Source organism: Crocodylus porosus, unplaced genomic scaffold (genome assembly GCF_001723895.1).
Source record: "Crocodylus porosus isolate Cpor-Errol unplaced genomic scaffold, CroPor_comp1, whole genome shotgun sequence".
Taxonomy (NCBI): Eukaryota; Metazoa; Chordata; order Crocodylia; family Crocodylidae; genus Crocodylus; species Crocodylus porosus.
This window is the reverse complement of record NW_017728886.1, coordinates 214,973,598-214,990,330: the sequence shown is the minus strand read 5'-3', so window position 1 is coordinate 214,990,330 and position 16,733 is coordinate 214,973,598. Positions and strand designations below refer to the sequence as shown.

The 16,733-nt window shown below is 43.5% G+C and overlaps 1 protein-coding gene across 2 annotated transcripts in view; it reads left to right on the top strand.

Annotated features, from left to right (window-relative positions):
* STAU2 (staufen double-stranded RNA binding protein 2) overlaps positions 1-16,733 on the top strand; it is a 230,467-nt gene that overhangs the window by 136,352 nt on the left and 77,382 nt on the right. The window contains exon 13 of one of the 2 annotated variants that reach the window (XM_019549293.1): positions 4,560-4,673. The exons of the other annotated variant lie outside the window; for it this stretch is intronic. Coding sequence (XP_019404838.1) covers positions 4,560-4,673 — 114 coding nt within the window. The remainder of the gene's footprint in view (positions 1-4,559; positions 4,674-16,733) is intronic. 2 annotated transcript variants of the gene reach the window in all.

Below are 16,733 nucleotides of genomic sequence, written 5' to 3'. Positions count from 1 at the left end.
AGACTCATGAATGCCCATGTTCACATGGGAGACTTAATGAAAACTAGCGCATAGATCAAATTTAGAGAGGGTACATCAGGCAAAATCACTAGTAATAGTATTGCTGGACAGTTGGCTGTAAAATACTAAAATGCACAATATTAAAATAAAATAGCTCAAAAGCCAAGAGGCCACACACTAGAGCAAGAAGAATAGGAGGAAAAAACCTGCAGCCTTCTTGCAAGTTTATTTGTCAAGCAAACCTGATTTAGGGCAGTAAAAGCATGTTGTAAACTAGCAGGTCAACCCAGGAGAAGGAACCAAAAAGGTAACTCGGTTGTTTTCAAACTTCCAGGTATCTGTGAGAAGAGCAGAAATAAGTTTTGAAGAGTGTATAATAGAGGAATCTGACTGAAGAACTACATTCTGGGGGGTTTTCCTACTCCACAAAACCAGTTTGATAACCAGTTCCTAGTTTAGGGAGATAGAAGTTTCATAGAGTCATAGACACTAGGGCTGTAAGGGACCTTTGAAGATCATCGAGGCCAGCCCCCTGCCCCAGGGGCAGGAAGTCAGCAGGGATCATGGGATCCCAGCAATATAAACATCCAAATGTCTCTTGAAGGCGTTCAGAATAGGTGCCTGAACCACTTCTGGCAGCAGTCTATTCCAAACCTTGGGGGGGCTCAGACAGCAAAGAAGTTCTTTCTTATATCCAGCCCGAAACAGTCATGGAGGAGTTTGTGACCGTTTGACCTCATCATCCCTTGGGGCGCTCTGAATAGATATTCCCCCAGATCCTGGTGAATACCCCTGATAAACTTGTAGGTGGCCACCAGATCACCCCTGAGCCTGCATTTTTCCAGGCTAAAGAGCCCCATGGCTCTCAGCCTCTCATCATAAGGTCTGTTTTCCTGACCTCTGATCATGCATGTGACTCTTCTCTGGACTCTCTCAAGCTTCTCCACATCCTTTTTGAATTGTGGAGCCCAAAACTGGATGCAGTACTCCAGCTGCGGCCTCACCAAGGGGAGAATGACGTCCTGGGATTTGCTTTAGAAGCATCTATGGATGCATGCCAGCATTTTGGTTGCTTTACTAGCTGCAGCATCACATTGAAGGCTCGTGTTCATTTTGTGGTCATTCATGACCCCCAAGTCCCTTTTCTCCAAGCCTATAAGCATGCTGCAGGTTTTTCCTCCCAAGGTGGAGAACCTTGCATTTTTTGGTATTAAACACAATCAGGTTTTTGTCCGCCCATTTCCTGAGCCTGTCAAGGTCTGCCTGGATCACCCTCCTGTCCTCAGGTGTGGATGCTTTACCCCAGAGTTTGGTGTCATCAGCGAACTTGGCCAGTCCACTCCTGACACCAATGTCTACATCATTAATGAAGATGTTAAATAGTATAGGCCCTAGGACAGAGCCTTGAGGGACCCCACTGGTCACAGCGCAGGTTTGATGCCATGGTGAATCTGGACAAATTTAAGGATGTCCTACTATGGACATGGATGTTTTGAGGACTGTGAGGGGCTGAGAAATTTCTCAATAATAGGCCTATACATCATTAAGTGATGTGAGCTCAGAAGGGGAGACGATGAAAATGCTGAGTTTCATTTCTTGTTCTGCTAGCTAGCTGCATGAGCATTCTTGCTGCAAATGTAACTGTAAGCAAAGTGTTTGTTCAAAGAATCATAGAAAATTAGGGTTGGAAGGGACCTCAGGAGGTCACCTAGTCCAATCACCTGCTCAAAGCAGGACCATCCCCAAATATATCACCCCAGCCAAGGTTTTGCCTACCTGGGTCTTAAAAACTTCTAATGATGGAGATTGGACAAACTCTCTGGGTAGCCTTTTGCAATGTTTTACTACCCTCCTAGTGAGAGTTTTTCTAATATCTAACCTAAACTTCCTGTGCTGCAACTTAAGATTGTTGCTCCTTGTTCTGCCATCTGCCACCACTGAGAACTGTCTAGCTCCATCCTCTTTGTAACCACCCTTCAGGTAATTGAAGGTTATTAAACACCTCCCCCCCGCCCTCAGTCTTCTCTTCTCCCAACTAGATAAGCCCAGTTCCCCAAGCCCTCTAACCTTTTTTGTTAAAGTCCTCTGCTGGACTCTCTTCAATTTGTTCATATCCTTTCTATAAGGGGGGGGAGCCCAAAACTAGACATAGTACTCCAGTTGTGGCCTCACCAGTGCTGAATACAGGGGAAAAAAACACTTTCCTCGATCAGCTGACAGCACTCCTGCTGATGCAGCCCAGTATACCGTTAGCCTTCTTCGCAACAAGAGTACACTGATACTGCAGTCACGCTATAGGGCAGAAAGTCTCCTGCTCCAGACCTCCTGACACCCTGTAGCACATGTATGGGCTCCATAGGAAGGCAAAATCCCATTCCCTGTTCTGATACATGCTGTGAGCATAGAACCAAGTGCTTGGGCTCCTCTCTGCCTCACTCCCTGCCAAGCACATATTCAAGAGAAGTATTTTAATTTGCAACTAGATATCATGGTTATGGGTGCCTGATAAGTTCTTGTAACAACAGTAGTTCCTGACAGTTAGAGAACTTCAGTTTATGTTTGTAAGCCAAGTTTCATACCTTCATACCTCTTTTGATCAATCAGAGTTAAGCCATTGTATACGTAAAGGGGCCTCTTGTGGTTTCTAAGTGAGGAGTATGGCTTTTCTGGCAGAAAGCCACAAGCAATTTAGTAGGCACATATTGTGGGGGTTGACAGGGGAGAGAGAGAAAGAGGGATGGACAACAAAGCTTTAACAAGGGGTTGAGCAAAAGCTATATTGCAGTACACAGTACAAGGGAAAATCCACATTCTGTAGCTTACTGAGCCCGTTTGGGCTGCTGATGTGCTGGCAGTTAGCATTGTCAATAAGGTTAATTCTTTAACATACCAAAAGCCTGATTCTCCTCTCACTTAAACTAGTTTTGCATTGGTGCAATTCCGCTTACTACAATTCAGTTATTGTCAGTTTACACCAATGAAGAACATGTATAGGACACCTGATGCATGATCCAGCATTATGCATTTCTAAATCAGTTCCACAGACTCTTGGGATCACTTAATACAGTTCCTGGTTATCTTAAAAAATAATAGTATTTAAGTGTATAGCCTAAATTTAAAGATATGAGGCTTTATACCCCCAAACATCTGTATAGCTCTAACTATGTACAACCCTAAAGTGAATGTCTCCAGTAAAGCTAATCTCTTTTCCCATTTCTGACAAGGGTCACACAATCAATGTAAATTACCACCATAAACTAAATTCCAGCCCTCTTATGGAACAAAATGCTCCATCTGCTTGTCAAGAAACAAGAAGCTACAAAGTAGACCGTAATGTTTCATAAATTCAACATGAGTGGCAACCCTGTACTTACTAATAAAAGATTGAAGTTGCTTAACTTAATCTTGCCTTAAAACAGGAATATTTTCCCTTCCCTGCTTCTCCCTTTTTTGTTAATATTTAAAAATTGAATCTAGATGGCCTTGAAGGGAAGGAAGGAAATCCAGTAGGGCTAGTATGTTCCTGTACTTCCCATGCAAGAATCTGATTAGCGTGCACTTTCTGACACTGGTGGACAATGAGTTGTGCATGAGAAAAGATAAGTTACACATCTTTAAGTGGAATATGACTTCCTTCTCTGTTGTATGTCATTTTGATTTGATTCAAAAGTTAAAGTATCAAATTAGCAATAACAATATTGCAATGTCAAAACAATCACTGCATTTCAGTAGAGATCCCATTGCAATTTAAAAGTAATAATGCAAGTCTGTGGAGACTCCAGTAATTTAAAGTAGTTGTAGTCAACTTTCTGCCCCTGTGGATGCGTGGCATGGGGCTGATCCATGGGCTGGATCCCAAAGGAGAGAGTGGCAGGGGGAAGTCTGTGGGCAAGATCCCACCTGGGGGTCAAGACATGGGGTTTGTCTGCGGGTGCAGCTTGGCACCAAGCTAGCCCTGTATGGCAGAGACAGCCATGGACTCCCCCATGCACCAACATGAACTCGTGTGCAGAGCCATGTCTTCTCTCCTGCGGCTCCCCAAGGGTCTGGAAATGTGATAGCAGTTGAGCCATGGCAGTTAATACTGCCCCATTGCCAAGTTTCCAAACCCATGGGAAGCATCATGGGTTAGGTGACATGGCCACACAGGCAAGATTTGGCCTGCAGTCTGGAGGTTGAGCACTACTGATTTAAAGTTTTTAACTAAGTTATAAAAAAAAAAAAAAAATTGCTAAAAATAACATTGAGATTCAAAGCCAAAACTTAAAGCTAGATCGCCAGTTCTGTAATGATGGCATCTTTAATTAAGCCTCAAAGTTTCTAGTCACCAGAGCACACAAAGGGCTCAAAAACCTGATTAAATTACTAAAATTTGTTGCCCGTTCAGCATGTGGATACCCAGCATGTTGTACACGCCCCTTTTGTTATATTAAAAAACAGTCTGAATGTAAATGTTTGGAATTCCTTTTACAAACTTGTTGAAAAGGGACAGATTATTATAGCGTGACTCCCTTGTGCAACCTGGTGTTTAGCAGATTACGTATGTTATTCTGTTATAGGTACACGTCAGTGATAGACAAAATGGCAAAGAGTTTATGACCTGTTTGACACTGTCTCCTGTGCAGATGACTTTCCATGGTATCGGAAGCAACATTGAAGCCAGCCATGACCAGGTATAATACCTTCACCTCACACTCCTATAGTTTTATTAATAATCTACTGAGTATGACCAAGGTGTCAAAACTTCTCCCAGTTAGACACATATATTGCTTTATTTATGGCATGTCCTTGCCACAGTGGTTTGCCCAGATTGCCATAATAAAAATCTGATGTCCTAAAAGGTCACCTACAAGGAGCGGGAATTGTGTTTGCACCCTTTTTTGCTTCTTTGAGATATGTAGAGCAATCTGTAAGGGTTCGTTTGGTTTTGAAGTGGAGTGTGAAGTTTCTGCTAGATGGTTCTGCTTATGGTTTCTTTTCTTTTATTGGGGTTTGCACTAGAAAGATTGAGTCTTGTCTGCCCTGATTTCACTGGAAGATTTATAAGGGTGACTGGAGAACTAGTGGAATGAAGCTATCACGTAACAAGAGGTTGAGAGGAAGAAGAATTTTAAATCGGAACATTTAAAATAAATATTGTTCCTTTGCTATTTATGTCATTGAACACAAGCTTCTGGCAGGCAACTTAGGAGAAAATTTTCTGACAATCATTTTCTCCTGCTGCTCAAGATGAGAGTTGGGGAGACTTCTTTTCTTGTTCTCTGTTCTTCCAAAAGAAGGACTTGTAAGTCCATGGAAGTTAAGTTTCCAGTACTGTCAGTCAGGGATGGCCAACTTGTGTCATGGGCACCACAGATGTCATGGGCAGACTCTGTATGGCATCTGGCAAACCAGGGAGGGGACAGGCAGCACAGTGGCAGATGGGGCAGGAAGCAGAAAGCAAAGCTGCAAATCAGGCAGGAAGCACAGGGAAGGAAACAGAAAGCAGAGCAGCGTGCCAGGTAGGGACAGAAAGCAGAACATCAGGCGGGTATCAGGCAGGCGAACATCAGGCAGGTATCAGGCAGGCGAAGTAGATCAGACTGGTACATGGGGAATGCAGGGCTAATTTGCAGCATGACAGCCAAAAAGGCTGGTCCCCCCTGCTGTAGGTATTTTTAAAGTGGAAAACCAGTAAAATAATGCTTTAAACCAAACCCTACATCTTTCAGGTCTTTATTATGTTATGAACAAAGGGCACAAGCAGATTTCATTTATCTTTGCAAGTCACCTTTGAATTGTGGTAGACTGAAATATGTGGTACACATTAATAGGCTAACTTGGGATTCTTTGGGGAAAAGAAATTTTCTCAAGAATGAATGGAAATATTTGGGGAAAGGGTTCAGATACTCCTGGCCATATTTTAGATTTCTTTTTTTTAATGAAAGTTTGTAGGCAGCTAATTGTTCATATAAACTAAACCCATTAGTTCTTTACATAATAACTTGAGGATACCTCCCTTTCATAATATAATGACTCACGTCTTTAATTAGCGGGAAGCTATCTTAAGTCTGACTCAACGGATGCATTCTGTTCAGTGTATCATTTCATCTAGCAATTTTGTTTATGCTGTTCCAAACCCTCTTCAACTTTTCTTTTAGAAAAAACACTTTCTAACCAAGTTATGTTTCAAACACCGTATTTAGACATCTCAGTACTCTAAGATGGTCTTTTTGAATTTGTTAACTATATTGGTTTGGATCTTTGGGTTAGCATTTATGTAGGCTAAAGTATAGTGTGCAAACAGAAAAGTCCCCTGTAAACATAAAATGCCTTCATTTCGCCAAATAAATCATGTGAAAAGCTATATAAAAGAATGTTATTTGGGTTGCAAAGTCAAGCACATAAAAGTTAGGAAATGCTGGGTTTAATTTTGCCTGTGCAACCTTAATTTGGTCCCCTGGTGTGTCCATTCAGTGCTCTGAATGAAGCCCAAGGGTCTTGTGGGAAAAATATATTGTTCAGTGATTAAAGACTGTATCATCCCAGGTACAAACAAGTGGTAGAATTTAGGTTTCTGGGGTCAGTATAAATCTGGCATTTCCTAACTTTCTTTAACTCTGCTACTTAATGATGTTCTTTTGTTGTAGTTCTATTGATTAAATTTTTTAGATGCTTTTTTAAAAGCAGATGATAAATTCTGTTGTGCACCATTGTAACAATGACACCCTTTAGCATGTATGACCAACAGGGCTTACACTCCAGCTCTTCATCGCCACAGCACACAATTTTACTGTTTGAGCTCTACAGAACTAAGATAGCCTGCAGCAGGAGGAAACTGTTATCCCAGAGACAGGATGTTAGCTCTGTTTTTCTTCTCTTTGAGTACTGGGGAACTCCTACTTTGTAGGGAGCCTCTAGAGATGAGGGGAGCTTGCTTGTGATTGTTTAGGAGGAACAGCATACTGGAATGGGGACATTCTTAGCTGAGGAGACCAGATCTTTAACAGGAAAAAAATCCCAAGTGTTTATCGGAAACTTGAGTTAAATAATCTAGCAAAAATAAAAAAGATAAGGGTACTTAAATAGTGTGTCCAAAAATCTTTCCCCCTTTTTATTCCGTTGTGACTTGGTATAATTTTAAATTTGTCTGTTACAATTTTCCATCATCTTGCAATTTACATAGTATCAAAGTTTACTATAGAGTCAGTTTCAGTAGGGAATGGCACTTTGTGGTACATATGTAGATTTATTATTACTTCCTTACTTTTTATTATTTATTTAAATAAATTACTTCCTTACTATTACTTCCTTATGCAATTAGTCACTAGATTTTGTTTTTTAAAAAGATTGCAGTATTTTCATTCCTAAAATCTAAATTCTGTAAATTCAGGTTGTATGTTATGGTAATCTACCTGTGAGGTATGAAATTGTTTCTTTTGGATCAGTGGAAGAACACAGCCTATGGTGTATATGTAGAGCTACAGTATGCTAGAAAATGTTCTAGCAATCGCCTTGTTTTGCTAATACATATTTTTCACCTCTTCTTCTATCGCCCTTGTATGATAGCAATCTATGACCATAGTACATCAATGTAAATTATGCTGGTATCCAGAGTGAATAGGCCATCAGTTCTCCCATGGCAGCTGTTGCTTTAGGAGTTATTATAGGGCATTTTTACACATACATTCATCATACATGCAGAGCATGCAAACTGATGCACCCAGTGCTGCATCATGTGCATTTGTATAAACGCTGAAATGCAGGTGCAGACACATGATGTAATAGACCTATGCTGGTGTAATGTATGATCTGGTGTAGACTCACCCTGGAAAAATTGCTCAGATTACCACTGAAATTATATAGAAACTCTGTAGGCATTCTGCTTCCATGATGAATGAGGCCTACTTCATTGGGTCAAAACCAGCTTTGCATCCTGATTTTTCAAAGGAAAATGTTCCATTTTGTTCCTAAGAGAGCACAGGACAAATTATAACTAAAGGTACAAATAGTAAAAAGGGAGGGATAATTTTTTGATACCCTTGCAATATAGCTTGTCATCCAGTTTCTTGGGTCTTCACATTTCTTATCTGGTCAGACTTCCTGTTCTGGTATCAGAAGTTCTGTGATTTTAGAGGATATTTTCTCTTTAATCACCTACCGAACTTTCCCAGAATCTGATAGCATATTTGCAAATGCTTGTCCCTTTACTGAATAGCTACAATTTCTCATTACTTTCAGTAGGACTTGTCAGAAACTGCTCTGAAGTAAGATGACTACCATTTCACTATTTCCTGATAGCTTTTGCAAGCAAAAGTAAGCTTCCCCTTAGTTAAGATGACTTCTATTCCCTAAATTTTTCTGTAAGACTGAAATTAAGGTGCCCTCATGGATGATAGTGATCTATAGGCTTATAGTTTGGAAATGAACAGGAAGCTAAGGGGTGAACAGAATGCGGGTCATGCAAGGAGACAAAAATGAATTGTGAAAAATGTGGAAGGCAGGAGAAAAAGGATAGTTTGTAGCTTTCAATCCTGCAAAATTTTTAAGAGCATGAGCAAGATGATCATTTAAGCTCTCAAACTGGAAGCAAAGAGTGCCTGTTTTTAAGCCTATCTTCTGAGCCTATCCTTTTTCGGGGGGCAGGATCTAACTCAAGGGCGGATAATTATTTCTGGCGGAGGGCTGCTTACTGAGTTTTGGCAAGCTGTTGAGAGATGCATGACAGGCAGCTAGGGGCAGATAAATATTAATTTTCTAAATTTTTTAGGCGCCCCGCGGGCTGGATAGAATGGCCTGGCAGGCCGCGTCCGGCCCGTTGGCCGCATTTTACCCACCCCTGATCTAACTTATGGTTGATTCTTGAGTTGGCAGTACCCCTTTGAATTGCTGTTTCTTTTAGTCTTGCACAGTACGTTCAGTGAAGCTTGCTATTAGTTTGCAACATAGCCTGTGTCCTAAGGCTATGCTTCCTTCATCTTGACCATAATGCTGTGTCATCTTTTGTTGTGTCTGAGTGGATCTACTTGTTACACTCACGAAAATATCATAATTTTATAGTCATACTTCACTGTAGCAAATTTCTAAAGGATTCCTGTTCACATTACATTTTATATAAGCCACCACCGTTGTTTATGCCCCAGCTTTGTAAGCTGACTGATAGCAATGGCAAGCAAACTAGGATAGGCTATATACATTTCTGTTGGTATTTGCCTACAACACCCACCCTGCCTGTAGGTATTAAATCTACTGGAAATGCATTGAGTGGGTTATGGTGACTCCCTGAGGTATGTGGCCCTTATTCCACTGACTATAACAGAAGTGGAAATGGTTCTCTGTGGATTGAAGACCTGGGATGTGAGCTGAGCAATAGTGAGGGAAGATCAAAGGAGCACAAAAGCCTCTCTCACAAAACCTCCCTGTCAAAACTCCTGCTCTGTGGAGGTATCTTCCATCTGGTCATTGCCTAGCTGCTCTAGAGACCCCTTTCAGAGGCCCAACCTTCAGTCTATAGGTTATGCCTGTTATAGAGAAAACTGATCCCCCAGTACCTTTAGAGGGACAGCTCACTTGTGACAGAATTGTGAAAGCTTCTTGACATATATCACCAACCCTCTTCCTCTTGTCTTTCTGTCTCCCTGTAAGCTGTATTCATTCATATTGACATTCCAGTCATGAGTCATCATCCCACCAGGTTTCAGTTATACCCACCACATCACAGTCTGTTATTTAGTACTTTCTGCCTCTCTGTTATGCTTCTTGGGTCTGTGTCTAGGAGCTTTAGTACATTAATTCTCTCCTTATTCTTCATCTTCTGTTTCATATTAACTCAATTTGGATATACATGACAGAGCATTTGCTCTTCCCTGGCAGCAGCTAAAGTTTTCTTTGACAAGCATGAGATCAAACACTTCTATTTGCTCAGATTTTAATCTTTCCTTTAAAAAAAAATGAAAGTAAGTTACTAATTACCTGCCAAATGTGAACCAAAGCAGCAGTGTCATCTTAACTCTGCAGGCAGGCTGCTCAAGCAGTCTCAATCACAGGTTCTCAAACATTATCATAGCCCGAGCCACATCTTAATAGAGCTACAGAGCTGGGTTCTTCTGTACCCTACACAGGTGTGGTCACTTACTACAATGCTACTCAAAAGCTGCCACTCTGATTTGCAGAAGCAGCATTTCATACCTATTTTGAACTACTGTAAATGACGGCACAACTAAGGACGGAGTTATCAGTTACCTTTAAACTGTCATAAAGGTATTTAAAATGGAAGCATTTGCCCATCAAAGGGTGCTGACCTATGCTAAGTAACCTCTAAACATTTTAAATCTATACCAGTTGAAGCAAGGGTTATCTTTGATCCAAGAGAGATAAAACACTGTATTTTAATTCCTCCAGCATCCCAGGATGCACCGTTCTCAGCCCTTCCCACTCCACTGCTCAGTAGGCAAACTTTCAACCCTCCCCAACTTACTGCCCATGGAGGTAGTGCTGGCCTCTGACCACTCTGAGCACCCAGGTGCAGCTCACCAGCTTGCTGCTTGCTCTAGGATCCACCATGCTCTACCATGCATTGTGGCTGGCAGTTGGTAGAAGGGGAGAGGTTATAAAGCCAATTAACTGCTAATGGCCATAAGTAGTTGGCTTCTAGTGTTGGGAACCAACTCTCTCCCTAATCACCCAACCTCTCCCCACTGCTGCTGGCCACTACACCACAGCTCAGCTTCTTCTCCCCAAACTGATTCATTTGAAGAGAACCACTATTCGTGTGAGATGGGCTCTGTCAGCATCGCCTTTGTCCAACCTATGAAGTGGGGCCTGCTGGATCCCAGCTCTGCCCTGGCGTGGCATGCAGCGAGCCTGCTGGATCTCAGTTCTGCCATGGTGTGAGTACTAAGCCAACTCCCCTGAACCCAATCCCAAGTCTCTGAAACACAAGTAAGATTTGGTCCTTTATTTATTAGTTTATTTTAATTCTTTTTTTTCACTCCTTTACTTCTCCCTCCTTCCCACTCACTTCAAATGGTTGTTTCTTTTTTTTTTTTTCACCCCAAGACTTTTCCCTTCTCACCCACAGCTCTGGCTGGCTTCTGCTGGTGACAGAATGAGGGAAGCAGCCAGAGCTCTTATGGTGGTTTCTCTGCCTCCAAGCTACATGCCACCCTCCCCACCCATCTCCCATCCCAGAGGCATAGAGTCCTGGCTCCTGTCCATGCCCCTGCTTGCCAGGCCTTCTAGTGGCAAGCCAGTTATACAGGTCTGAGACAGCATTAAGCCTTAACCTGTGACCGCTCTGAAACTCTTCTAACTTTGACAGCATAATATTCCACAGTTTTAAAATGTTTTAAAGGTGATCTGTAGCAGCACCCTAAGACTCAGCCCCATGTCTCCTACTACTACCTTATGTCCCTGACTTCAAACAGCACTAATAAAATCCCTGTGGAAACTGAAAGGCATAGCTTACATAATATGACTATATTAATAAAGTATTTTAACAGTGTAGCAGGTAAAAACAAGGGAGAAGAGCCATTAACATGTAATGAACCAGCTCAGCAAGGACAAACAGCAAATGATCTGCTCTCTACAGCTTTAATTAGTTTCAAGAGCAGTTAGGTTTTTTTCCGTTATTGCAGAAATTCAGCAGTGAGATTTAACATAGCTGCTGCTCCTGCTTGGAAAGACAAAAAGCAGCATCGGGTCAGACTGTGGAGGTGTTCAAAGGGGAGTGAAGCTTCTTCCCCCTTGGAAGCTAGCTGCAATCTGTTTGCATCAGGAAAGCTCTGTGGGATATATATTCTGTCAGAGACATTATCCACTGCATTATCCATCTCCATTGCAACAGTAACCTGTAGGCCCAGAAGAGAGCAGAAGAAACAGGAAGGTCTTCTTTCTTAGCAGAACTTCACATTCATTAAACACCTACTACATGAAAGCTGATAACAAAGATTGTGCCTGGATCAGAGACCAAGGAGCTCAGCCGTAGTGTCTGGGACTGGCTGTGATCTGGGCTTCTCTTTGGGATGTTTCATTTTACCATTCTACGATGACAACTTCATTTCATTAGCAAGATTTGGAGGATTAAACCTATTAATCATCTACTAGGTGGCTGGTAAGTTTTTCAAGTCTTGTAAATTGAAAGTAATTAACAATCAGTTAATTAAAATCAGTTAAAGGTCAGTTATCTTCTTATGCATCATTCCATTTTAGGCAAAGGTTGGTGTCACTAAAAAGTTAAGGATACCTACTGTTATATCATATCCTTCCACACTTGTATTCGGCATCTGCCAGGATATTTGTAGGACATTCCAGATGTTAACCAAAGTAAATCATAAACTATTTGCTGCTAACCCCTTTAATCATTTGTCATTCAATGAAGTTTCTCAACATACTAATTATATAACTGTCCTTTAAACGTGCCTAATGTTTATTTGTATGCCAAAACAATAATTTGCACATATGTCTGCATTTGCCAGGGCAGTCTTTGTCTTTCAGCTCTTCTCGCTTTGAATTCAATGAAATCACAAGGCGGACTTCATGAGCTTACCTAGGGCAAAAAGGTTATATAGTTTATTAATTACTTCATCTTCTGTCATACACCTACTGGGTCCTTGTACTGGAAACTAAGCTTAAAATCTTGGTCCTGTTGAAGTCCAAAGGTATTTTGCCATTGACTTGAAAGAATCCAGGATTTGTGTGTAAGCCTTTTCACATTAGACTTAAAAAAAGATAACGGGATTTATTAATAATTGCACAGGAACCACCAAGTGTTGTGCATAACTTCTACTGCAGAAGGATTAAGAAGAGAAAGAAAAAGAAATAAAAATCCCAAATCATTTTTGCTGAGAGTAGTTTGTTCAAATTTCCTTCAGTTTCATTTTAAGTATATGTCTTGTACCACTTTCCCCACCCCCCCCTTTCTCTTCCTAGACTATACATATATGCCTATACCCCTAGGTTAGTGGTTTTCAACTCGTTGGTCCACAGACTCCTGGAGGTCCTCAGGCTATGTCTAAGGGTTCTGCAAAAGATGTTTATGACCAATCAAAAGTATGTGAATACCCACACTTACCTTTCAAAGAGGTCCAAACCTCCATTCAAAATTCCCAAAAATTCCATTTGAAATTTTTTAGGGGTCCACAAATGAAAAAAGGCTGAAAACCACTGTGTGACAGGGGGCTGTCATCAGGCTGGACCCAATGCTGGCCCACCCACCTGTCTAGGGCAGTCTGCCCTGTTTCTTCTGCCACACCTTGATGTATAAATAACTGATCTAATAATGTGGGAGGCTGCCCATGAAGTGCCCGATGCCTGTGCCTTTATACACAGCTCCAACCTTCCCTATACCGTGTCCCCTGCCTTGCAGATGTCATCCAAAGTGTGAATTCTGCCTCAGGAGTCCTCATCTGTTCCTGGGCTTCCTGCCCTCTCACTAGGGCTTATGCTCTAAAACCATTAGGGCTGGCCTATGTGCAGTCCTTCAGGCCACACAGGACCTACTCTGCACCCTCATGGGCAGCCCTTCAGGCTGCCCCTGCAAACCCTACTCTGTGCAGCCTGTTACTCATTCTATGCTCCCTCACTAGGGCCAGCACTCCACCCCCCTTTAGTGGCGCCATGGGGTCTTACACCATATGGGACTCAGGTGTCCGTAGACATGCCTGGACCCTTAACCTGTTTCTACTATGGAGCTACCCACCAGGTTGTGGGGGCTGAGGCTAAAAGGTACCCCATACTTGCCTTTCACTAGGGAGGCAACTGGTATGGTATTTCCTGGGGACCACCCTGCTGCGTGCAGGCCCACCACACCATCCTACCCTAAGAGGGTGTAGTTTTACATCATGCCCCAGGACCAGGAACCTCCACCATCCCCATAGTTCCTGCCCTGTACCTCAAAATATATGTGACCAGTAACTCCAGCCAGGTGATGTTCCCCCTCCAGCTGCTAACAGCAAACTGCTGGACCTGCTCAAAGCCTGCTTTTATATCTAGCAACTGAGCCATCTTCCCAATCAGGTGGCTTCCTGCTGGCCATGTGACTCCTGATAGGGAGTGCAGCCACCTGAAGGCTGCTCTGCTGCCTGTTCTGGCCCTTAAAGCGGCAGGCTCTGTCACACACTGCCTTAGGTGATTAACTAGGGTTTGAGCACTTGTGGTAGCCAACCTTGAGTCATGTAGAAGCACTGACTAAGACCACATTTTTACTTTAGAGCAGATGAGTCAAAGAGATGGCCCACAGGCTGAATCAGCCCCATCATCCAGCCCTGGTTGCTTGCCCCTAGGTCCAGAGTTGATCCACACACTGCACATGGTGAGCAGTGGTCCAGGACACATGCTACACACAGCACCCACCCCATCTGGTCCAGAACACAGACCACATACAGCACCTGCCCTGGCCCAGCTGGGACACGTACTGCACACAGCACCTGCCCCAGCCAGTCCCACACACGTTGGACTCAGCACCCCCTGGCCAGTCTGGAATCTGGGCTGCATGCAGTGGCCCGCCTCTCTTTCCTCCTTGCCACCCCAAAGGCATTCTGGGGTGGATGCCACACACAGCATGGATCCTGGACCAACTGGAGTAAGCACTACATGGGGCATCCATCCTGGATTGGCTTTGCATAGGTGCTGCCTGCAGCATAGTCCTGTACTGGCCAGACTGCCAGATTGAGCAATGAATGCACTAGATCCAGCATGCATGGGGATGGGGAGAGCAGTCTATGGCCTGATCCAGCCTACAGGGCTGGCCGGATACTGTTCATTGGGCCCAAATATCAGCCCCACACCATTCATCTGGCCTACAGGATGACTTATTACCCACTCCCTTCAGATTTGTTGTCAGAATGACAATGTTGTGCTGTTTCTTAGAAAAAGCTTGTGGGTAGGAGAGATGCTGCTACATCCTAGCTGTTCTCTAATGATAGCATGAATTGAGTTGAAAAGCTCACCTTCTCTTTTCACTTAGGGTAGCTAATACTAAGCTGAAAGGGAGAGAATGCCTTGAAGTTGTCCAGAGGAAAAGGTGGTATTTGTATACTTCTCAAGGCCTCATCTTACTCCCAGCCCCAAACAAATCTTGGTTGTACTATCTCACTAATTTTAGATTTGCTTTAGTAACAAGTTCTTCACTAAAGGCTCTATCACCTTTTACTTGGAAACTCTAGATTACTGAAACATTTAAAAGGTAAAGCTAGTGCTACCTATCACGATTGCTTATAAATGTCCAAGTATTCATCTTTTTTCTAACCCAGGGGTGTCCAACCTTTTTGAATGTGGGGCTGAATCATGAACTTTTTATCACCCAGTGGGCTAGTGAGCCATATTTTTTCACCCCACGGGCTGTATATTGGACAAGCCTGATCTCAATAAGCATTACTCTGGGTGAGGAGAGATGGTGAGCAGTAGAAGTGCCCACCTGGTCTCTTCCATTCCAAACCACAGCGGTGTGTTCCCCTACAGCCGGGACCCCAAGGCAGGGCATGATTAGGTAAAAGTCCCAGGCCCCCTGCTCTAAGCTACCAGACCTTGTTTCCCCTCCCAGAACATCCTAGTTCCATCTTGCAGCAGCACACAGCCACTACCCCCAGCCTGCCTTCCTTCTCATCTCAACTTCCCCTGCCCTGTCCAACTGAGTCCACACTAACCCTAATTCATTTGCACTCAGGCTGCAGGCACTGCTTGCCCACCAATTCCCACTTCTCTCCCATGTCTCTTAGCCCCTTGGCACCAGTAAAAATGCCTTCCATCAGCCAACCCCTGCTACTGGCTGCATTTGTGCAAGGTGGCTCCATGGGCTCTCCATGTGTGGGGTAGTGAGACCCACCATGGTCATGCCAGAGGCAGCCTTTAAACCAGTTACAGGAAAAGTGGGGGTGGGTGCTGGAGGCTGGGGCAGGCATCTCTGCCCATGGAGTGCCCCCTTGGCCCTGCACTAAGAGCCAAGAAGAGAGAAGGGAGGCAGAGCTCAGATGCATGTGTGTGTGTGTGCATGTGTGCACATGTGACAGCCAAGTGTCAGCGCTGTGCAATTGTGTGTGTGTGTGCAGTATCAGATCCATGTGCCTATTCCTGTGTCACTATCTTCAGAAGTGTGGTGCAATTAAGTACCTGCTTAATTGTGGTTGTGTGGAGTTGTGTAGAACAGCAACTGATTCAGCAAGGCTAACTTCATGGGTACTGGAGAAGCTCTCTGCTGGTGTGACTGTGATGGCGTTGCTGCAGTTGTGTGTAGTTCGAAGCTGTATACGCCTCCCAGGTAGTTGTGCAGGAATCCGTGCTGCATGTGTGGTTGGGCACAACTGCATAAGCATAATTGTGAGTGCCTGTGAGTGCACTGCGTGCTCTGGGGCCGCTCTCTGCAAGGTGTGTGACGCCATAGGGCTGTTGTGATTGTGCATGCATTACAGGTGACTCCAGGGCAGCAGGAGTGTCTGTGCAGATATGCCCAGGTGTGTGAGTGACAAGACAGTACTTGCGTGTGCCACCATGTCGGTAGTGTTGCTCCACTTTGAGTCTTTGTTCCTCTGGGTCTATATGGCCTGAGGTGTACATGAGAATACATGTGCATGTAATGCCCATGACATTGTATGTGTGAGCGTGTGTGTGTGGAGGTGGGTGTGCACGTGTGCATATGTGCATGCATAGTTTCATAGTTTCTATGAAGTTTCAGAAGGGACCTGAGTAGATCATCTAGTCCGACCCCCTGCCATGGCAGGAAGGATTACTGGGGTCAAACAACCCCAGCAAGGTGTTCA